The 25245-nt window shown below is 45.1% G+C and overlaps 1 protein-coding gene across 2 annotated transcripts in view; it reads right to left on the reverse strand.

Annotated features, from left to right (window-relative positions):
* LOC126106644 (acid phosphatase type 7-like) overlaps nucleotides 1-25245 on the reverse strand; it is a 198895-nt gene that overhangs the window by 33075 nt on the left and 140575 nt on the right. For both annotated transcript variants that reach the window (XM_049913001.1, XM_049913000.1), the window contains exons 7-9: nucleotides 21104-21246; nucleotides 3528-3699; nucleotides 1232-1369 (exon numbers count right to left, since the gene is read on the reverse strand). In XM_049913001.1, coding sequence (XP_049768958.1) covers nucleotides 1232-1369; nucleotides 3528-3699; nucleotides 21104-21246 — 453 coding nt within the window. The remainder of the gene's footprint in view (nucleotides 1-1231; nucleotides 1370-3527; nucleotides 3700-21103; nucleotides 21247-25245) is intronic.

The following is a 25245-nucleotide window of genomic DNA, read 5'->3' on the forward strand; positions in this document are numbered from 1 at the left end:
ACCAACAAACAATCCTTTGACAGTTTGTATGAAGCTGTTACATATTAACAATATACACTGTGGTGACAAGTCACAAAACACCTCCTACTACCATATCGGACATTTGCTTGCCCAGCGCAGTGCAGCCTCTCGACATGTTGCCCGGAGTGCCCTCTAGAAATACTGAGCTGTGCTGCCTCTATACCCATCCGCAAGTGCCGAAGTGGTGCCACTGCACGATGTGCACAAACTGACCACTCCAGTATGTCCTGTAAATGTTCCACGGGGTTCACGTGGAGCGATGTGGGTGGCCAAACGTTCTTCGAACCGGCCGCGAACGGCAGGGGCCCGACGACATGGCACGCCGTTGTCGAAAAAAATTCCGTCCTCGTTCGGGAACGTGAAGTCCACAAACGGTTCCGAACTGTCGGCTATTGGTTACATTCCGTGCAAATGTGGCCGACGACGTTATTGAGCCACCACGAGCTCGCACGGTGCCCCGTCGACAATTCAGGTCTGCGGCTCTGTGGCGTGTGCGCCACACTCTAACCCTGCAATCGGCTCGTACCGACCGGAATCTGGACTCGTCCGACCGGGCCACAGTTTTCCAGCCGTCGAGGGTGCGACCGATATCGTTGAGGACTGGGGAAAGGCACCGCAAACCACGTGCCGTCAGCGGGGCACTCGTGCCGGTCGTCTGCTGCCGTAGCCCGTCAGTGCCCAATTTTGCCACACTGTGTTAACGGATACATTCTGCGTACATCCCACACCGATTTCTGCAGCTATTTCACACAGTGTCACTCATACGTTAGCAAACTAACTAATGCTGCCACTATCAGTTATTAAGTGAAAGCTGTCAGCCACTGTGTCGTCCACGGCGAGAGGTAACACTCAAAATTTGGTACTCGCAGCATGTGGATGTCAGAATATCAAATTTCCTAACGTCTTCCAAAACGGAATGTTCCACGAGTCTAGCTCCGACCACAATCATCTCCGCAACCTATTCGCAGGAATTGCCCGAGCGCCATCTGTGTACGTGCGTATCACTATCCGACACCTTCTGTCACCTCAGAGTAATGACTTAACAAGTTTCCTTGCAATTACTAAATGAGTTTACTAATTCAACCACAAAAAAATTACTTTCTCTCATCGACGAGAGACAGCCTAGTCACTGCGACACAAAACTGCTTAGTAGCTTTTTAAACAGTTGCTCTGCTTTCTCACATAGTGTAAACCTATACACAAATCTTACCTTGTCAACTGATACTTGCTCAATAAGCAAGTGTGAAACATTTTGGAACAGCAGCCGAGTATATCCAAAATCTGTGCTGCGGAATGCGGACCATTCGGGAGCTGGCAGCACGAAGGGGCTTTTCCCTTCCCAGCAGCCCTGCAACAGATATTTGTTCGACATGTGATAGAAACCCGAGGGATATTCAAACATTGTAACATTTTAGTTCATACAATGAATAAAAATAATTTTCTGGGAAATAGCAACATAAAAAAAAATTTCCAGTATGGACAAAAGAAATAGAATGCAACAACAATGTTAAGCCTGCAGACCACCAGCTGGCACTGTAAGCACCAAAACGTGGCAGGTGGCTGCTCCTCAGTTTGCATCTCAGAGGCCCAACTTGAAGGATAGCATGCTGCTGGTGCTCTTTTACAAGAACAGTGACTGCGCACTAGTAGACCTGTAGCAGTTCCAAATACTGGAGGGGGGGGGGGGGGGGGGGGGGAGAGAGAGAGAGAGAGAGAGAGAGAGAGAGAGAGAGAGAGAGAATAATAATAATAAAATCTGAGGAGAGAGGTCCTTTTGAAGTGCACGACAGAGGGAGGAAAGCGACCGATCCGACACCTGTCGAGGATGTGGCCGCGGCATTATGGGGAAGGTCGAGCGGTGCTCTGCGGACACACAGTGTGTGAGGAATTGCACGGACGTCAGACACATCTGCGAGCACAGTGCAGAAAATCCGACAAAACGTTCTGAATTGATATCGGTACATAATCACCCGTGTCCGGAAGTTACTTCCTGCTCACCTGCTCGTAAGTCTAATGTCCGCTATGGAATTTCTCGTTCGGATGGTAGTGGACAGCGAATGGCTGTCGAACATTCCGTGTAGAGATGAAGCCCATTTCCACCTCCCACCACACGTCAATATTCATTTCCTGGCACATGCCAATATTCAGAATTGCAGAATACGGGCGACAAACAAATCTGGACACGCTTCGACAGGTGCCACCTTGTTCTGCGACAGTGACCGCGTGGAGTGGGTCGACGGCACCATTTATTGTAGGGCTCTATTTTTTCGAGGAACAGAGTCCTGCATGTCCTATCACCGGTTAGCACTACAAGTGTCTTTCATGCATCAAACCTCCGACGGCACGGATATGTCGGTACCGTCATTTTTAGGCGAAATGGCACTCCTCCGCACATTACGCTGTGAAGCGGGTGCTGCAGAGGCATTTCGTAAATGCTAGAATTATCGGCCATCATTTCCCTACGGCCTGGTCGTCCGTATTGTCTGGTTTTAATCCGTGTGACTTCCGGTTGTGGGGTTTTCTGAAAGATGTGTTCAGTGCTCCAAATACGAACTGAGCTGAACTGAAGGCACGTACTGCATAACGCTTTCCGAATGCGACCCTGGAGACTGGCAATCGAGGCTGAACCTTCGATAATTCTAGTCACCTGTGTTGCCGAAACATCAGAAAAATTAGCAAATCGACACTGGTCGAAAATCCTGAGATGAAAGCCAGCAGACGGTACAGTGATCTTGCATTTATATGAGAGACTGTACACGGCCACCTCCAATTTTTTAAACAAAAGGGAGATATGAGACACACACTTGCAAATTTTTTTAAAGTACCCTCCCCGGAGCCGCCTAGTGGCAGCCATGTGATGAGAGAAGAGGCCTGATGTCAAACCTAAGAGATCCGTCTAGTTCACGAATACTTCTCTCAGAACTCTTGAAAACTCTGCTCAGTTCTAAATTTACTGAGAACAATGACACACTAGATGTAACTGGAAGAGCAAATTCGTGACTAGCCTTCCAAACTGATTTCTTTGCACTAGGTGTTAAAGACTCTCACTCATTCTATACATTCTCCGGTCACCCTCTGTCATTCCGTATTCTTCACTTTGTGCACACGAATACAAACAAAACCGAGTTGCCCTCCATTTACTGTATTATTTATAAGTGTAGGTTGAATGTAATAAATGCTACAAAGCCTTAAATCCTGTATACCCATTTTGAAACGCCCTGCACTGTGAATCCATATTAACTGTGATTAAAGAAAATCATGTTGGAATGTCAAGACCAATGTAAGCGTGATGCTCTTTCCTGTATTACGATAAACAGTATTTCAAGCTAAACATAATTCTTGTGGAACAGAATGGGTGCTCACTGACAATCAGAAAAATATTCAATAACAATCAATTCTTTCTAATTAAAGCATGTAATTACTTTGTTCCTTGCCGAGTGGATGATATCATTACATCAAACCCTTGACAAATGTGTACAAAATTAGTTACTGAAGAGAAAACTTACTGCTGAGCCTGTAATGATGTGTACAGGTGCCCCCGGATTGCGATAAGGTTCTTCGATACTTCCATTTTTCACCTCGTGGTTGTAAACCGGCCACAGTCGTTCGTAGGAATGTTGGTGACCCCACAGTAGGAGATCTACACCGTACTCGTAGAAAAGGTTCTCCAGTCCCAATCTGCAACACAAAATATTTTGTAATACGGTGAACCTCAATACTGAAGTACAGGAAAAATATGTGAAAAGACACACAAGATCTTGTGTACAAGGCAGGACTTGCAGTAGCAGAGACGGTGGTATAACCTCTGACTGGCAATGAGGTCTTTGGAAATGAAGCAAATGCTCAGCCTGAACAAGGATCAGGAAGCAAATCTTCCATTGCCTCAATATTTAGGTAACATTTATTTGACAAATATTGAGGTCTTTGGAAATGAAGCAAATGCTCAGCCTGAACAAGGATCAGGAAGCAAATCTGCCATTGCCTCGATACTTAGGTAACATTTGTTTGGCAAATATATGAGTCCCCAGAGGTATAGTATTTAACAAAGCGAATTGTAGACCTAGCCGTAGGTTGTGACTAGGTACAACTATGTTCCTGTTCAAAATAGGCAACACTGCCTCGCAGCGCAAGTGATTGTCGAAAACAACTGCATGGCAGCAGTGACTGCTTGTTGTTAATAGCAGAAAATTTGGAAATTTACTGATGATGACAAGGGGAAAGAAGAGAATAGTGTTGGCACAAAAAGGTGATGGCACATGCAAGCAAAAGGTTGAGTAAGTAAATGGTATGTAACTTGCAGCAGGATTGACACGTTGCTGAGCGCAGGGGGATTTAAGTATCTGTCCCAAAGAAGAAGCAGCAAAGAACAAACAAATACACACACACACATCAAAAAAAGTTTTGCATCACGCCGGTTCCCAGAACTCCTAAAGATAGACACTGACACAGTACCACAGACACAGTCCCTTAGACTGTTCAGAGATGTCACTAAACCTGCCCAAAGATGTAAACAACCATGCGCCTATTAGATGGAGGGGGTCTGACAGCCAATCAGTTCCAATCATTCCACCATGAAGGAGCTACACGGCTCATGTTGTTTGTAGTTCAATGCCTTAGATACACTGTACGGCGAGTGCATGAAGTTGGAGGTTGCCTGTTGTTTTGGGGTGGCATTATGTGTGCCTGACTTACACCGCTGGTGGTCGTGGAAGGCACCGTAACGGCTGTACGATACGTGAATGCCATCCTCTGACTAATAGTGGAACCATATTGGCAGCACATTGGCCAGGCATTCGTCTTCATGGACGACAATTCACACCCCCCATCGTGCATATGTTGTGAATGACTTCCTTCAAGATAACGACATCGTTCAACTAGAGTGACCCCTATCGAACATGTCTGGGATAGATTGAAAAGGGCTGTTTATGGACGACGTGACCCACCCATCACTCTGAGATCTACACCGAATCACTGTTGAGGAGTGGGACCAACAGTGCCTTGATGAACTTGTGGATAGTATGCCATGACAAATACAGGCATGCATCAATCCAAGATGACGTGCTACTGGGGAATAGAGGTACCGGTGTGTACACCAATCTGGACCACCACCTCTGAAGGTGTCACTGTATGGCGGTACAACATGCAATGTGTGGTTTTAATGAGCAGTAAAAAGGGCAGAAATGATGTTTATGTTGATCTTTATTCCAATTTTCTCCTCAGCCTACGGAACTCTTGGAATCGAGGTGAAGCAAAACAGTTGTGTGTACTATTAATGATATGTCTAAATGTGTCATTAGTAAAATGTATCGTCTATTTTTGGCAAATTTCACATCTATTTTTGCAAAATTTTTGTCTAAATGGTTTTTGTTTACAAACGATTAGCTGTTCAAAATGGAAATGTCACACGATGTCTAGCCTTGGGTTGATTGTTGACAGAAGAAGAAGGTGGGGGGAGTGGAGATCGAGGAGTTTTTTGATTGAAATGTTTTAGTAAAAACTGCAACTTTTTTCCAAATAGGTCTTTGCTTGTTTTCTTCTTTTGGCTCGATTTTAACTTTAACCAAATGGTTGTTTCTGCTGAGAAGGAGCGGCACTTTACTGCTGGTGAACCGAGTGCTTCTCTGATTTAAGATGTTTCTTGAAATTATTTCTGTCATCCCATTCAATAATTACATAATCTGCAGAATACTGATTTCTACCTTTTCTGGGCATTGATAGCTGTGCAACCAATACTTGACAACATTACAGATTGAACCTACAAGGTACTTAGCATACAAGTAGAACCGAAATTAACTATTCGCACATTAGGGGAAGACTTTCAGCACAGTCAAAATACGTTTATAGGTTCCGTTTTCTTATCACTCTAGTGTAGAGTGTGGTCACTATAAAATGGCAGTCGGTCGCGAGCATAAACAAACTAGAATTATGACCCGATTACGAAGTTTTCTCCAATGGGGTCCTCACATAAAAAGTTCTGTGCCAAATTCAGGTAAAGACCTGAGCTTTCGAAGAGTGTCTCTCTAAGTCTTAGCCCCTGATACGACAATGGAGGAACTCTGGAAAGCTCGAGAATTTATCTGAATTTGACATGGCAAGTAAACTGAGAAGTTTTAACGATCACTAGAGTGGAGAGGAGAGGTGCAGGAAAATGAGACCTGCCTCCCTTGCACATGGCTGTCAGTCTACACCTGTGTTTCTGTGGAAGCAGAACTGAGATATGTTTGTAGGGATTGCCAATATTGCCAATCCCTTGTGGTGTCGTGATGGTTACAATTCGAATACAGTGATGGATGAAGATTAGTCTCCTCACTCATTTTAAAATAAGAAAGAAAACAATGAGCAATGCACAACAACAAAGCATACGGTAACAGTTACCGTGCAGTTGCTTACTGAAGTCGGCAGTGTCACAAATGAGGTAGTTCTGGGCCCACCTCTACTGGGATTTGATGCACCAACTGTTAAAAACACACACATCCTAAAACTGCCACATTAAAGTGTGTGCAATATACCAAATTTTGAACTTTATTTCGTTGACAGACATCATTGAGATGCTAGGCCTAGTGTTGAGTTTCTATGTTGCATTATCAGGCATGTATGTCATACAAACCATTCATTCAACCGACATCAACCAGCATGGCACTAGATAAAGTGCACTGCTACCTTATTGCATTCGTGCACTTTCTTTTGTAAACACTATCTTAAGCAATCATCTATCTAAATTGCAAAGTACAAGTAACCAAAAATTTGCTATATTTTCGACAGTTATAAGCAGAAAATAAACCTATTTACAACTGTCTCTGATAAAATAATTAATACGGATAGCACCCATTATAAAATAACATTTATTACATAGTTTTGAATTTTTGCACAACTGCAGCACCAGAGGTCAGGCTGTATGGCATACGAGCCTATTGTTGCAAGATCTGTTCTGCAGCCTACAGCCTGAAGCCTGTCTCATGGTTTGCTAGATGTCAAACGACTGCCAGCTAGCAGGTAGGGGTGACCGCTACCTCACATGCTGAGCCTTCCACACCGTGCACGATTCAGCACGGAAACTGGCTGGCTGGCTCGCTCAAGTCTGAACGGCAGGTGTGTGAGCCGCCCGAACTACAATTTTTCTCAACCAATTAAAAAGGAACTATTTGGTAAAAAGTTTGATTCTCACTCATCTTATAGTTTTATTCACCAGCTTTGTGATTAACTATCATTTCATTAAGGGTCATATTTATTCTGATATTTTAGGATTAAACAATCTACTGAGAGAATTTAGGAAATTTTGCAGTGGAAAATAGAGGTCATTATGAATTTGCATTTGGTACATGTTAGGTCATACGTTGCTGCATATGAAATGTAGCTAATGTACTGAATTTTTCTTTACACTCTGAAGGATATTGCTGTCTATTATCAATCTTGATAAAACGGATTGTGTTTAATTCACTTCATCTTGAACTTTTGAGCCGGCAAAAAAGCCAGAAGGAAATAGTCACGAAGCTCTTCATATCTTGTAAGCAGTTTCTGATACTGAAACAAGATTTTGGCAAATGCAGCATGCAAAGAGGGGAGTATCAAGCTATGTGATTAATTTGCCGAAACTTTCACATCTACCGTGACATTCGAGTGACTACAAATTTTTTTGATGAAATGGTGTAACATTTAAGTGTCATCGATATCTGTTGAAACGAAAATTACAGTGGGTTTGGAACAACACAAATTTGGAAATTTCACATTATTTTTATGCCAAGAATGGGCATTTTCATAAACTACTGACCTGTCTTTCCATCAGTTACTGTTTAATAATTCTGTTGCAATTTAAACTGCATTAAAATGTTAGTGACATTAACTCTGCTGTGTTTTTGCCAAAGAAGCAGATTTGAATATGGCAACAAGGTAACGTAACTCAAAACTCACCAGTGATAACGTCTCTCTGAAGAAAATTAAAGGGAGTAAGAAGAGCAGCAAAAATAAATTGACATTTCTGTTGAAATTTCAGTGGAATGCTAACCCCAATGTGTGTTTAGCAACGAATAATGTGGCTCGAAACTGGTCAAAGAATTTAATTTCTTTATCACAATGATCCGAGAAACATGAAAACAGTCACCTACCTATCAAGGTGTAAACAGATAAACACTATTGTTGGATGTGATGACTATCTTTGACACACTAAAAGATTCCTCATTCTGTATACTTTCTTTGGTTGGGTTTAAGGGCGCTCAACTGCTGAGGTCATTAGCGCCCAGTCACTGTTGTTAGAGCACATGGAATCTGGTAAAACTCAAGGGGATGGAGGGGACACCAGAAGGACCAGACAAAGATGCAGACAAAATAAGTAAAAAGATTAAATGTCTTTGGACAAGCCAGTTAAAGTTATAAAACGCAGTATACGAGCAGCTGCTCGAGCGTCATCAGCTAAAACATCCGGTAAAGTAGATGGCAGGGACAGGACAACACGAAATTGACTAAAACGGGGACACGACAATAAAACATGGCGCACTGTTAATGCCTGACCACAAGGGCACTGCGGGGCTGGGTCACCGGAGAGCAGGTAGCGGTGGCTAAACCGGCAATGCCCAATCCGCAACCTGGTCAGAAGGACCTCCTCGCGCCGAGATGGTCGGGAGGATGTTGTCCAAGCAGTTGGTAGCGGTTTTACTGCCCGGAGCTTGTTTCCTTGGAGGGATGACCAAGCATCCCACCACAACGACACAAGCCTCTTACAGACATCCCCACGAACGTCGGATGACGGGACACAATGGGAGGCTGGCCGAGGCAGGAGGACTGCAGCCTTGGCTGCAGCATCCGCAGCCTCATTCCCGGGCACTCCCACATGTCCGGGAACCCACAGAAAGCTGACAGAACCACCGTTATCAGCGAAAGAATGGAGGGACTGCTGTATCCGTTGAATCAAGGGATGGACCGGATAGGGAGCTCCAAGGCTCTGAAGAGCACTGAGTGAGTCAGAGCAGAGTACATAGGATGAATTGCGGTGGCGGCGGGCATACTGAACGGCCTGATGGAGAGCAAAAAGCTCGGCCGTAAAGCTGGAACATTGGTTGAGGAGCCGGCCCCGACGACAAAGGCACAGCCGACACCATCGTCAGTTTTGGAGCCATCGGTGTAAATAAAGGTGTGACCGGCAAGTCGAGCACGAAGTTCGGCAAACCGTGAGCAATACATTGCAGCCGGAGTACCATCCTTCGGGAGTGAGCTGAGGTCGAGATAAATATGAACCGGAGCCTGGAGCCAAGGTGGTGTCGGGCTCTCACCCTCTCTGAAGGTGGTAGGGAGGGCAAAATCCAATTGTCGAAGCAGGCGACGGAAGCGGACTCCGGGGGGCAGCAGGGCAGACACATACAACCCGTACTGACGGTCGAGAGAATCGGCGAAGAAGGACTTGTAAGAGGGGTGGTCGGGCATAGACGACAGCCGGCAGGCATACCGACACAGCAGTACGTCGCGCCGGTAGGTCAACGGTAACTCGGCAGCTTCAGCATAAAGACTCTCGACAGGACTAGTGTAGAAGGCTCCGGTCGCAAGACGTATCCCCCGATGGTGGATGGAGTTGAGCCGGCGTAAGAGGGACGGCCGAGCGGACGAGTAGACGAAGCTCCCATAATCCAGCTTCGATCGGACTATGGACCGATACAAGCGAAGCAGGAAAGTGCGATCCGCTCCCCAAGATGAACCGCTAAGAACTCTGAGGACATTAAGGGAACGTGTACAACGGGCTGCCAAATAAGAGACATGTGGAGACCAACACAGTTTCCTGTCCAACGTGAGCCCTAGAAACTTAGTTGTGTCCACGAATGGGAGAACAACGGGACCGAGATGTAAGGATGGCGGAAGGAACGCTTTATATCGCCAAAAGTTGATACAAACTGTCTTTTCTTCAGAGAACCGGAAGCCATTTGCCACGCTCCATGAGTAGAGGCTGTCTAGACAACGCTGAAGGCAGCGCTCCAGGAGGCATGTTCTCTGGGCACTGCAGTAGATCGCGAAGTCATCGACAAAGAGAGAGCCTGAGACATTAGGTGGAATGCAATCCATAATTGGATTGATCGCGATGGCAAAAAGGGCTACGCTCAAGACGGAGCCCTGAGGCACTCCGTTCTTCTGGAGGAAGACGTCGGACAATACAGAGCCCACACGTACCCTAAACTTTCAATCCGTTAAAAAGGAATCAATAAAAAGGGGCAGGCGACCGCGTAGGCCCCACCTGTGCATAGTGCGGAGGATACCTCCTCTCCAACAGGTGTCATAAGCCTTCTCCAAGTCGAAGAACACGGCTACCGTTTGGCGCCTTCGCAAAAAGTTGTTCATGATGAATGTCGACAAGGTCACGAGGTGGTCAACAGCGGAGCGGCGGCGACGAAAGCCGCATTGGACATTAGTAAGTAGCCGTCGAGATTCAAGAATCCAGACTAACCGAGCATTAACCATGCGCTCCATCACCTTACAGACACAGCTTGTAAGAGAAATGGGGCGGTAACTAGAAGGAAGGTGTCTATCCTTCCCAGGTTTGGGTATAGGAACAACAACGGCGTCACGCCAACGCATGGGGACTTGACCTTCGGTCCAGACGCGATTGTAGGTAAGGAGAAGGAAGCTTTTGCCCGCCGGGGAAAGGTGTGCCAGCATCTGAACGTGAATGTCATCCGGCCCCGGAGCAGAGGACCGGGACAGTGCAAGCGCACGTTCGAGTTCCTGCATAGTAAAGGGGGCATTATAGGTTTCCAGATTCAGCGAGTGGAAGGAAGGTCGCCGAGCCTCTTCTGCCTCTTTCCTGGGAAGGAAGGCAGGATGGTAATGGGCGGAGCTTGAAACCTCCTCGAAAAAGCAGCCAAAGGCGTTGGAGACAGCCACCGGATCAACAAGGACCGCATTACCTGAGGTCAGGCCAGGTACCGAGGAGTGGGCCTTAATGCCTGACAGCCGGCGCAGGCTACCCCAAACGACGGAAGAGGGAGTAAAACTGTTAAAGGAGCCGGTGAAAGAGGCCCAACAAGCTTTTTTGCTGTCTTTGATGACTCTACGGCATTGCGCTCCGAGTCATTTGTATTCAATACAATTCGCCAACGTAGGATGGCGGCGAAAGGTGCGTAAAGCACGTCGTCGAGCACGGATAGCGTCCCTACAAGCCTCGTTCCACCAGGGGACGGAAACGCGACGTGAAGAAGTAGTACGAGGAATGGAACGTTCGGCAGCATGGATGATAACAGCCGTGAGGTATTTGACCTGACTGTCACAACTGGGAAAATCGTGGTCCGGAAAGGTCGCCAGGGATGAGTAAAGTCCCCAGTCAGCTTTCAGTATGTTCCAGCTCGAAGGACGTGGGGATGGGGTGTGGTGCAGGAGACTAACGACACAGGGGAAGTGGTCGCTCGAATAGGTGTCAGAAAGGACATACCACTCGAACCGACAGGCAAGAGTGGTAGAACATATCGAGAGGTCCAAGTGGGAGTAGGTATGAGTGGAGTCCGAGAGGAAAGTCGGGGCACCGGTATTGAGGCAGACAAGATTGAGATGGTTGAAGACATCTGCCAAGAGTGAGCCTCTTGGACAGGATGCAGGAGAGCCCCAAAGGGGATGATGGGCATTGAAGTCGCCAAACAATAAAAACGGCGGGGGAAGCTGAACGATTAGGTGCATCATGTCAGCCCGACTAACAGCAGATGACGGTGGAGTGTAGATGGTACAAACTGAAAAAGTAAAAGCAGAAAGAGTAATGCGGACAGCTATTGCTTGGAGTGGGGTGGTCAATGGGATGGGATGGTAATAGACGTCGTCCCGAATGAGCAACATGACCCCACCATGAGCTGGGAAACCGTCCACAGGGGTGAGGTCATACCGCTCCGAGGTATAGTGGGTAAAGGCAATACGGTCAGTCGGGCGCAACTTGGTTTCCTGGAGTCCAAGGACGAGCGGACAGTGCAGGCGGAGGAGCAGTTGTAATTCCTCCCGATGAGATCGAATACCTCTTATGTTACAATGAAACAACGCCATCGCTAGTCAAAAAGTTGGGGGAACGAGACGGGGGAAGAGCTGGTCACCTCGACGGCCGCGGAGGGCCAGGTTGCGAGGGAACAACGCTACAACCGACGGGAGGCGGATCCGGTTCCATCGACTGGTCGCCAGCTGCGGCCGCAGTCCCTGGTTGTGTAGGAGGGGCAGCATCATTTGCCGACGAAAGGCCAGCTGAGCGCCTGGCAGCAGAGCGTCCCGGCGAAACTGAGGACGGCCGGGAGCGGCGACTCACGGATGGAGCGTCAGTCGAAACGCGCCGGGGTGGAGAGGGGGATAGAGACTTCTTTTTCGAGGCCTTCTTGGAAGGCCGAGGAGGCACAGGGATGGTGGGCTGGACCCGAAGAAGGTCCTCACGCGCGGGGTCCGTTTTGGAACGCCGGACCTCGGAAGCCGGGGTCCGGAACGTTTCCCCGATGGACGCCTGAGAAGAGGATCGCTTCTCAGGTGGCGTGTGGGGAGAAGGAGGAGGAAGGGTGGCCCCTGGGGCAGAGGGGGTGGGGGCCACGGGGGAGGAGGATTTGGAAGGGAGGGATTTGGGAGGCAGAGGCAGAGCCGGCGGAGGAGGCGGAGGGGGGACAGGAGAGGGGTGAGGATACCGCGGAAGGAGTGGACACAACTGAGGCAAACGAAGTGGTCAATGGCACGGGATGGAGGCGGTCGTACTTCTTCCTGGCCTCAGAATAAGACAGCCGATCCAAAGTTTTGATTTCTTGTATCTTCTTCTCCTTCTGAAATGCGGGGCAGTCTGAGGATCTAGGCGAGTGGACGCCAGGACAATTAACGCACCGAGGTGGTGGGGTGCATGTATGTTCCTCACGAAGAGGACGTCCACAATCGCCACAGAGGGGCTCAGCCTCACACCGTGACGACATGTGCCCAAAGCGCAAACACCTAAAACAGCGCATAGGAGGCGGAACGTAGGGTCGCACGTCACACCGGTAGCACATTACCTTTACCTTCTCCGGGAGAACGTCCCCCTCGAAGGCGAGGATAAAGGCCCCAGTGTCGATGCGACGGTCTTTGGGGCCGCGCTGGACTCGCCGGACGAAATGCACGCCTCGGCGCTCCAGGTTGGCCCTGAGCTCCTCATCAGATTGTAGCAGGAGGTCACGATGAAAAATAACCCCCTGCGTCCTATTGAGTGCCAGATGTGGGACAATGGAGACTGGGATGTCCCCTAGGCGGTCGCACGCCTGGAGCGCCGCCGACTGTGTGGCGGACGTGGTCTTGATAAGAACGGACCCTGAACGCATCTTGCGGAGAGCCTCGATTTCCCCAAAGATGTCCTCAATGTGCTGAACAAAGAATGTGGGCTTGGAGGTGGCGAATGTCCCCCCATCGGTTCGAGAACAGACCAAATAGCGGGGGAAGTACTTCGCTCCAAGCCGGCGGGCCTGTCCCTCCTCCCATGGAGTGGCCAATGGGGAAGGGGCAGGAGAACCAGAACTAGAAACGGTACCTTTTCTTTTGAAAGACTCGGCCGCAGAGCGACCCGATAAGTGGTGACGTTTCATCTGCGAAACGTCCGCCCCGATACCACCCACTCCGACCAGGGCTCTCCCCCCGGGCGCCACCCAGCCGCAGCAAGGGCCACCTGGCAGGATGAGCATTGCCGGGAGTCCTGATGCCCCAAGGAGACGGGCATCTACTCCTTGGCCGACGTGGGGAGGGTGCAGCTCAGGTATCGGCAGTACGATCCCTGTGTTGTCAGGGGGCTACAACCTAGAGGGTACATGACGACCCCACCACAACGGGCTGGCTACCGTGCTGGATTTCTGGTGCCATGGAAAGTCCATCATGATCGCTGGTGCAGATGGAGACGCACTATGGGCGTAACTGGGACAACCCAAAAGGCGTTTAGGCCCAATTTGAGTAATAGTGGGTATGGTTACAACGCCGGTGCAATGCTGAGTGCCAAGGTCTGAGTGCACTTAGGACCAGTGGTACACCACGTAAGGTGTCCTTCCCCAAAAGGCTCGTACTTCTGTAGAAATTTAGAAAAATGGAGGTCAAACCCCAAGGGGGACCATCACATGGAAGGCCGAAACGGTTGAAACTCCTTTTTGTCGCCTCGTACGACAGGCAGGAATACCTCGGGCCTATTCTTACCCCGGACCCGTCATTCTGTATAGAGAGAGGAAAGAAACGATGACATGCTACGTACTATTGTTTTCATATTTCTCAGATTATTGAGATACAGATAAAATCCGTAGCCCAGTTTCAATCCACATCATTTGTCACTAAAATTACAGTGGTTATGGGATTTTGCTACAATTCCAAGAGAAGTAGCAATTTCTTTTATTCAGAGAAACATTATCAGTGACGTGTTCTGAGTAATACATAAGACTTCTTTTTGCCACTTTAATCGGTTTCTTTCACCAAAATACAGTGAGTTTATAAATATTCATTTCTGATGCAAAGACATGTCAATAGTTTATGAAACTGCCCATTATTCGTATAAAAATAAACTATATTTCTTGACACATATTGTTCCAAACCCACAGTAAATCTCATTTCAACAGCTATCAATGGCACTTAATTATCTGTAGTCACTTGAATATAGCAGTAGATATGGCAGTTCTGTATATTAATCATATGGCTGAACACTCTCCTCTTATGTACTTTCATTTGCAAAATTCTTGTTTCAGTATCTGAAACTGTTTACGAGTTATGAGAAATTCTGTGAATATTTCATTCTGGCTTTCTCGCTGGCTTTCTAGTTCAGGATGAAGCACTTTACATGTGATCCATTTTCTTGAGATTGGTAATAGAGAGCAATATTATTCTAAGTGTAAAGAAAAATTCAATATGTTAACTACAATTCATACACAGCAGCACATGACATAACATGCACCAAACGCAAATTCATAGCGACCTCTATTTTTCACTGCAAACTTTCCAAAATTCTTGCTGTAGTTTACTTAATCCTACAATATCACAGAAAATATGGCCATTAATGAAATGACACAGTTATATGGTCAGTGCACTATGGTTTAACTTTCGATAAGCCTAATTAATAAGCTGCAGGCAAACATCCACATACTGCTGTAATAGCTTACTGTTTAACACCTACGAGCAGTAAAAGCCTAACCACACAGTTCACAGTCTTTCAAATAAATTGAACAGACACTGTCAATGCTACTACATGCTGCCTATTGGTGTGACACTTATTTCACGGTTAAGTTTATGCATTGTTGTTGTTCAACCAACACAGGTTTCTTGGCTGAAACTACAGATGGTTCGAAGTTAAATTTACAGAAATTACAATTAAAACTTCACTCATTAAATTAACTGAATACATTGAAAAATTGGTTCTTTTTAACAGTTCCTTCTACTATGATAGTTAAGCCAAATTATTTGTTTAAATCATGAAATTAACAAATATCATTATGCAAACAATACTTTTGACAAAACTGTTAATTACTTTGGAAATAATTAAGGACTGGCTTTGCTAACATGTTTTCGAATAGAGCCAAACAGATCCTTTAAGAATACTATTAGTTGTTCCTCCAAATGTTTACAATTACTACAGAATTTAACAACAGAATTTAAGTTAAGAAACAATTACTGATTTCACCCTATAACAAAAGATACTAACTAGAAATAGTCACAATAAATTAAAAAAATCAATTACACAGATAAAACTATCCACAAAATTAGATCTGGTGGTATATTCTTTAAGACTAAGGGCCAACCTATTTCCTTTATGAAAATGCAGATTATACACATGTACATTAATGGTAATTAGTTAAAAATGAATTTTAAGGAGGCAGATGCCAAAACAAGAGGGGAAGTAAAATCTGTGAGAATCTTTTTTTTTTTAACCAAATAGTTTCTTTACAATCATTTGAGAAAGACTGTAGGTCGGCTGGTGGGCACATGATGTTCTGTTTGGTCTCGGGGTTAACTAGTACTGTCTTTGAGTTCCTGCCCTGTAGGCTGTGACATCTGTTGCCAAACAAGAAAACCGACAGGCCAGCACTGGTCGCATGCAGGGAACGTGACAAGGTCTCACAAGAAAACTGGCACTGGTTTACCAGTCAAAATAACAAAAGTTTAACTGAAAACTAAAACTACGAAAAATTACTGGAATTCTAAAAACAATCAGGTTTTTTCTCAGATGAAAAATTCCTACTTTTTCCTGAGTTTCCTGGGCCATATACACCCTGTAATATGGAATGTGTCCACCTTCTGCTTTTATGGCAGCGTCAACTCTGCTGGCGACACTTTCAATAATGTGTCTGAATGTCTGTGGCAGAATGCGAGCACGTTCTTCCTAGACAGCCGAAATCGGAGAAAGCAGTGATGTTCGGGTCTAGAGCGAGATCAATATCTTCAGCCATCCCAGAGGTTTTAAATTGGGTTCAGGTCAAGACTCTGGGTAGATGACTCCATTAAGGTATGTTACTGTCCACAAATTAATGATCAGAGATGCTGCTTTATGACAAGATGCATTGTCATTCGGCATTTCGGCCAGAGATGCTGGAGCTACCAGTCATGCGAGGTTTGCTTGCTTGTGTGTGTGTGTGTGTGTGTGTGTGTGTGTGTGTGTGTGTGTGTGTGTTTCTCTTTTCATGATGAAGGCTGTGGCTTAAAGCTTTATGCAATTGTCTAAATTGTGCCTGTCTGCAACTTAATGTATCTCCTTTATGGTAAGTAACAAACTATCTTTTCCTACACGGCAGACATTCCTACCTGAAGTTTCCATTATTTGATACAATCACTCCATACTGTTTCTTTACTGTACACAGCACACAATGCTGTAAAAGTGTGCAGTCCTAAGGCAATGACTGCACAACGACAAGTGCAGTGCTGTGAAATGGCACCAAGGAGGCGATGACCCGCATCCCAGTGGAAAGAGGGGGCAGTACCACACCTCCAGGAAGACGAATTCAATGCCACCTGTCAGCACTGACTTCCACAGTAGCTGACACAACAAAAGTTTGTTCATATCCTTCTGCATTTAGCGTTTTCTTACACACACACACACACACACACACACACACACACACACACACACACACAAACACAAACACAAAGAGACAGAGACAGAGAGAGAGAGAGAGAGAGAGAGAGCACACACAGACTATAGAAATGTATGACTTATCAGGAGCTGCTTGACCATTTTACACCATTTTTTTTAATTCCCTATGCACAACCACTGTGTCAGCTGGGCTACTGGTGACACTTTGGAACATGGGAGTCATTTCTTCCACTGATTTCATGCAACATTTTTACCAGTAACTCCCAATGCTCAACAGTCCCTGTCCACCAGTACATGAGGCCTGCCTGGTGTCGGTCTGGCAGTGGTTGTTCGTTTACATTTCCACATCACGTTCAAATCAGCAACAGTTGGCTTTGGCTACTTTGGAAGGGTTGAAATGTCCCGGATGGACTTGTTACTTTTGTGACACCCACTGACTAGCCCATGCTTGAAATCCCTAACTCTCCAGGCTGACCCAATTCGCTGTTACTGCTTCTGTGCTGACATCACAATATTCTCCACCTTCTCTTATACTGGTGGGTCCACTTATGACATCTAGTAGTCAATTTCACATTACATAGGGTTGTCCAGACACTTTTGATCAGATAGTGTTTATGTATTCTGCTCTCTTCAAAGGACGATTTATTCAAAAGTTAGCAACATAATCAATCTTGTTTGCATGCCTGTTGATGAATCAGCGCCTCAACATATCTGGCAAATAGTTACCTTTACTCTACGATTATTTATTGTTACAGCACTGCAACAAATATGTTTGAGAAGGCTGCGAGCAGAATTGTAGTTTGGGGGGGATCTTAGTACTCTATTCCTGCTCGAGCTAGTAACACAGAGTAAAAAGTTTTTGGTCTAACCTGGACCAGTGACCATTTGTATAGCTATTCAAGCATCTGTCTCATTGTAGCCATGTTGCAGTATATTGAATAATGCTCGAATAATGAACTGGAGTTGGCAAATGGTCAGAATTGGTTAATTCCTTTGCTAAAGATGTTAAATGGGCTGAAATTAATGCTCAGCTAATGGCACCATTTGTACGTGCACCATTCGGATTTTACATGCAAATACGTGCAGGAAGCTTTTGAAGCCCATCACTTCTATACTTTAAACTTGTATGAATGAATTCAAACTTTGCACTAAGATAGATAAATTGATAAAATCTAAATTAAATTTTTTTGCCCAATAATTTTTATCTGTTGATATGATATGATGGTTTAAATTAGTATAAAAATCATTGTTATGTGAACTGAATGTGCAGAAATGGTTTCAATATTTTCAAATAAAACTGAAAACTTGCTTCCAAAAATCTAGCAAAATTTTATGTGCAAAAAACACATTTTTTGAAATGAGTTTTTTTTTTAGGTGCCACTTCTATGTTTCAAACTTGTGCAAATAGATCAAAGTTTTGTAAGAATATAGACAAATATGAGCAATTAATGATGGTCCTAGTGTTTTATGGAATATTTATCCATTGCCACAATACAGGTTACATAGTTTGAAACCCATTAAAAAAAGAAAAAAGAAAAAAAAGAACCTGTGCCCAAAATCCAGAAGATTCTTTAGCCATAGTGAACAATAAGATACAGTATCATGAAGCGGGCATACATCTATTAGCTAAAACAAGTTTTTCCGGGGGTGGGGGGTGACATCATGTATCATATTACTCAACCTGGCACAATACATTGTATATCATGGGTACGAATTCTAACAAGTAAAAAAAAGTGTGAATATGTCAATATGTTTTGATTTAAATGTGTCTGAAGCTGCCAGATAAATCGAAAAGCTAGTTCCCTTCTTTTGCATCCCTAACTTTGTCCAGGACACCTTCGCCTTTTTGTGTGTTATGATAAGAGCATTTTTCATTCTTGTATTAATAGTATTTATATGGTCTGAGTTGATATAAGGGTGGCTTGTATTAGAAACTAGACGTCTTTATTGATACAATTGATACATGATGATATCCTGAGGTAGCTTAATTATTTTCTGAGGGTCATTTTTTAAAAGCAATAAAGGAACAAGTGCACCAGTACGTTAGCTAATGTATCAGGTGTGGTGGAATTAGCTCGTGGAAGCTGCATCTCGCAAAACCTATACCTTGACTGAGGATAAAAGATGGCCCTGAATTTCAATAAATGGTAGCAATATAAAGCACAATTTCTAGAAACGAAAACAGAAACAAAAATTTTAATTGTATGATGCCAACTAATGAAGTAAATATAAGTAAAACAACTGATAGTTTACATCACAACCAGCTATTAATATGTGAAAATGTTGGGTAAATGGCCATTCCATTCCAAAAAAAAAAAAAAAAAAAAAAAAAAAAAACTCTAAAAACATGTGAAATTTAGCTTCTCAAACCTGAAACTTTGCCCTTAATAACTTACCAATACAAAGTTGTAGAACATAAAATTTCATGCTCATACAGATTTCCAATAGTTTACAAAATGAGGGAAAGTTACAATTTTTCTAAATATTAGAGGAATAAAAAATCTTCCGCAAACTTTTTTTAAACATTTTTCACTAGAAAGACTTAGGAAAAAGATACCAGATTTGAACACAGATTAAAAGAGTTTGCAGAAGATTTTTTTTTAAGTGGGCCAAAAATTGCTGTTTTTGATGTTTTTCGAGAAACCTTTAAGTTTGCCCTCAATCTATAAACTATTGGAAATCAATAAGAGGATGAAATTCTACGACCTCATATTGGTAAGTTATTAAGTGCAAAGTTTCAGATTTATCCTCTGATGACTTCTGGAGGTATGAACAGCTAAACTTCACAAATTTTTTTCAAGTGCTTATTAATTGGCTTTTCTTCAAATTATCTGCATGAAAATTGCTTATGAAATAATTTTTTTTATTATTATTATTTTGCTTAAGAGGGTGTAAAAAGTTGTACGAGTACAAGATGACTTAGTTTCGTTTCTTTTGCGAAAATATTGCAGGGGCTATTACATCTCAAATACTCGAAAACGTGTGGGTGCACTGTTGATAGCTGCACTATGTGATCAAACAAATGACAATCTCCAGAAATACGAGGGTTGGAAATTACACAGTGACAACCATTTATTCACAACTGATACAAAAGAGTTACATGTTTGCACCAGTTACCGTCCTTCAAAGTAGTCACCAGCATTGTGTAGGACCTGTTGCCCAACAATGTGGAAGGCATAGTATACCTTTAGCAGAGCTTGTTCTGTTGATGGTGCAAATGGAGCGGTCTACTGCCTGTCAAATCTCTGGAACAGTTCTGAAGCAAACGCCACAAAGTGGTTCCTTCATCTTTGGAATCAAATAAAAGTCACAAGGACTTAAGTCCGGGGAGTTTGGTGGATGGTACAGTACTTCCCAGACCCACTGACTGAACAGAGCAGCCACAGCTTGCACTGTATGCACTTGCGCATTGTCGTGTAAAATGATGGGTGGGTTGTGCAGAAAGTGCCGCTGCTTCTTTTGCAAAGCTGGTCACAGGTGATGCTCCAAAAGACGAACAGTAATACTGTGCACTGACAGTCTGCCATGGAGGAATGTAATGCGTTAGGACAACAGTCTTATATGAGAATCACCGTAACTTTAAACCGCTCCATTCGCACCATCAACAGAACAGGCTCTGCTAACGGTATACTACGCCTTCCACATAACTGACAATGGGTTCTACACAACGCTGGTGACTACTTTGAAGGACAGTAACAGATGCAAACATGTAACTCTTTTGTATTGGTCGTGAATAAATAGTTGCGACTATTTAAGTTCCAACCCTCGTATTTTATTAGTGTTCATGAAACCTTATTATTGTTTACTGAGAACATGTGCAAATGTTTACACAAAATTTTATCAAATTCTGTGATGCTCATTTGGGAACCTCTAGACCACCTGGCATGGAATGGAATGAAATGGAAACAACAGCTTTCAATCAAAAGCAGGCGATCCGACATCAGTTGAGTGGTTGTGACTTTTCTCTGACTGTTGAAGAGCACAGAATCAGACAAAACTGAATGTCAGACTTTTCAGAAAGAGTCGTCCTACCATTTTAATCAAACTACTACATCTACAAAACAGAACACAACTCACAGTCCCAAGAATGGAATTCCGGTGCGCACTCGGGAGCTGTAGTGATTGCAGTCTGCAGGGCCACCATTAGAACAGTACATGGGACGGTGTCCAAATGCCACAATCCATGGTCTCGCAGCTCTTGCCTCTGCAGTAGTTGCTTTCTGTGCAGAAGATCCAAACAACAACACTTTAACACCAATAACAGAAAGAATAATATACAGAAATGATGTCAGGGTGCATAAGCGGACAACGGGGGAAGGGGTGGGGGGTGGGGGGTGGGGGGGGAGGGTGGGGGTTGGAGGGAATCCCGGACTTTTACTGGAGTTCCTGACGAAAAATTAACTTTCTCCCAAGTGAAAACGCACTTTTTCCATGTTAAGCGACAGTATATTTTCCCTCAGAACTGTAAACTTATCCTTTGAATGGTTATGGTTTTATACATGGGCACAGAACTTCCTGAAACTCAGGGAAAGAATATGAATATGGCCCCCCTCCCCCGAAACGGCCACCCAGGTCAGACAGATAACTCTGTTTGCTGCTGGGTCGCAGGTAGGAACAACAAAAAGACACTCACAATCATAGCTTCTGGCCATTAAGGCCTTCGTCAACAATAGACGCACATACGCACACACTCACACAAATACAACTCACACACATGACCACAGACTCAGGCAACTGAAACCACACTGTGAGCAGCAGCACCAGTGCCTGATGGGAGTGGGACTGGGTGGGGCTAAGGAGGAGGCTGGGGTGGGGAGGGGGGGGGATAGTATGGTGGGGGTGGAGGACAGTGAAGTGCTGCAGCTTAGACGGAGGGCAGGGGTGAGGTGGAGAGGGGTGAGGGGAAGTAGCAGAAAAGGAGAGAAGTAAAAAGACTGAGTTTGGTGGTGGAATGACTGGAATGGGAGCAGGGAAAGGGCTAGATGGGTGAGGGCAGTGAGTAATAAAGGTTAAAGCCGTGAGGGTTACGGGAACATAGGATGTATTGCATGTAAAGTTCCTATCTGCACAATTCAGAAAAGGTGGTGGTGGCGGGAAGGATCCATATAGCATAGGCTGTGATACAGTCATTGAGATGAGGGATATCATGTTTGGCAGCATGTTCAGCAACAGTGTGGTCCACTTGCGTTTTGGTCACAGTTTGTCCGTTGCCATTCATATGGACAGACAGCTTGTTGGTTGCCATGCCTACATAGAATGCAGCACAGTGGTTGCAGCTTAGCTTCTAGCCCACATGACTGGTTTCACAGGTAGCCCTGCCTTTGATGGGATAAGTGATGTTAGTGACCAGACAGTAGAAAGTGGTGTTGGGAGGATGTATGGGATAGGTCTTGCATGTAGGTCTATTAAAGGGGTGCACCATTTCCCGTATTTTTGTGAGTTAACTCCCGCACTTTTCTGGTGCCACACGATCTTTTATCTCATCCTACGAACCCCTCCTCACCCACACACTTTCTCTATATTATCCCAGTTCACACCCACCACCAGTTCCAGTCACATCTGCCGTCCCCCTTCTCATTTATCCACCCTCAAACTTAATACCCACAGTAATACATATATTTTTATTAGTTATTCTTTACTTTGATCTTTGTGACTTGTCACTTCTCGCCAGATTTAGTGAACTTTCATCTTTCATCTTGTTTCCCCCTTTTGCATCCATTTCTTCATTTTCATGAATTTTCATAGGTATTTGGTTGTATTTTTGTGAAATTTTTCGGACACAATTCAGTATTATTTATGTAATTTTTCTCATTTTTCCGCCACCATGGATCCCTGCACCTTTCATTTGGGCCAATCAGAAAAGTTGACTTATCCCTAGCCAGATCCCAGTCCGACATAACTGTTCCTGCATCACCGTCTGGCTCACGGAATCCCCCTAATGGCCTTACTACCAAATTACCCATCTCTGGCTGCCACCCCTCCTTCCACAATGATCTCCACCTGTTCAGATTCCGCCAATCCTTATCCTTCACCACATCAACCAAGCTCAAACCTCCTTGCAGTACATTTTCACTATTCACAAAATTCTCCTACTGCACAATACCAAATTCCTGGAACACATAACACACACAAACTCTTTCCCTGCAGCAACTTTAGCAAAATGCACAATGTCACCACAAAAAGCTCTTCATCCTGTTCACTTACTACTCCTGCCTTTGAGGACCACTGTCCACCGCCTCCACGACAAGCTCCAAACCTCCCCACACCCCCTCATAGCTGACCAACCCTGTCTCTTAGACCTACTACACTTACCCCACCCTCCAAAACTCACTCCCACCACCACACAGAATCCAGAACCTTAAAGAGACCCACAACACAGTTGTGAACCTTTCCTCAAGAATCCTTAGCCCCACAGAAATACAAGTCCTCTCCAAACGACTCACCTTTTTCCCCCACTCACAAATTCAATCATGCTGGACTTGTTAAAAACCTTCTCTCGGTCTCTACAGTGTGAACACTTTTTACCACCAACTCTGCCAATCAGACTCAACCAAAGACCTTGACTAACTCAGTTCATTCTTCCACCCAACCATGATCCACCCCCACTGTCCCAAAATCACCCCCTGTTAATTTTCCAGAACTTCCTAACCTCTAACCTTGCCTCACCATCACTCCCCAAATCCCTCAACATGCAAACCAATCTTACATCTACAGAAAGATCTGCAATCTGCCATCTAAAAACTGGTCCCGATCTTATAATCCTACCTGCAGACAAAGGCTTCACCACTGCTGTTACGAATCAGAAGGACTGCCAGGCGGAAGGACTCTGCCAGCTATCAAATACTTCCACCTACAAACCTCGCCACAGTGACCCCATTCCAGTGATCCAACAGGATCTCCTGTCACTACTCAAATCCTTAGGCCCAGCCCAGAACCTCTCCCCGGAGTCCACCTCTCTACTCACCCATACCAATCCCTGCACTCCTACCTTCTACATGCTTCCTAAAGCCCTTAAACCTAACCACCCAAGATGCCCCATAGTGGCCAGTTACTGTGCCCCCACTGAGAGAATCTCTGCTCTCATAGACCAAGACCTTCAACCTGTTACCCAGTACCCACCCTCCTACACAAAATATACCAACCACTTCCTCCACCGACTCTCCACGTTCCCTGTCCCTTAAGTACACAGTGCCCTGCTCGTCACTACTGAACACTACCATTCCTAATGCCCATGGCCTTACTGCTATTGAACACTACCTTTCCTAATGCTTGATGGATTCCAACATGACTACCTCGTTACTAGTTGCCATGACCAACTATACCCTCACGCACAATTACTTCTCCTTTGAAAGCGTTACCTACAAACAAACCCGCGGTATGATTATGGGCACCCACATGGCACCATCTTCTGCTAACCTTTTCATGGGGACAGTTGAGGAGTCCTTCCTAAAAACCCAGAAACCTAAACTCCTCACCTGGTTCAGATTCATTGATGACCTCTTTGCTATCTGGATCAAAGGTGAGGACACACTATCCACATTCCTCGAGAACCTCAACAACTTCTCCCCCCATTTGCTTCACCTGGTCCTACTCAACCCAACAAGCCACCTTCCTAGATGTTGACCTTCACCTCAGAGATGGCTACATCAGTACCTCCATCCATATCAAACCTACTAACCACCAGCAATACCTCCACTTCGACAGCTGCCACCTGTTCCACACCAAGAAGTCCCTTCCATACTGCCGAGTCACCTGAGGTTGTCGCATCTGCAGTGAGGAGCAGTCCCTCTCAAAATATACCGATGGTCTCATTGAAGCATTCACTGACCGTAATTAACATCCCATCCTTGTACAAAAACAAATCTCCCACGCCTATCTTTCCCATCTCCCACCACCTCCCCAAGTCCCACTGTCTGGACACAGAGGAGCTTTCCTCTCTCTAACTCAGGACCACCCAGGACCAGAGCAACTGAATTACATTCTCTGCCAGGGTTTCAATTACCTCTCATCATGCCCTGAAATGAGAAACCTAGATGCAAGACCTGTACCATACATCCTCCCACCACCACCACCACCACCACCACCACCACCACCAGGTCACTAACATCACCTATCCCAGCAAAGGCAGGGCTACATGTGAAACCAGTCATGTGGTCTACACGCGAAGCTGTAACCACTGTGCTCCTTTCTATGTGGGCACAACAACAAACTAGCTGTCT

The sequence above is a fragment of the Schistocerca cancellata genome, chromosome 10 (genome assembly GCF_023864275.1).
Source record: "Schistocerca cancellata isolate TAMUIC-IGC-003103 chromosome 10, iqSchCanc2.1, whole genome shotgun sequence".
Classification (NCBI taxonomy): Eukaryota; Metazoa; Arthropoda; class Insecta; order Orthoptera; family Acrididae; genus Schistocerca; species Schistocerca cancellata.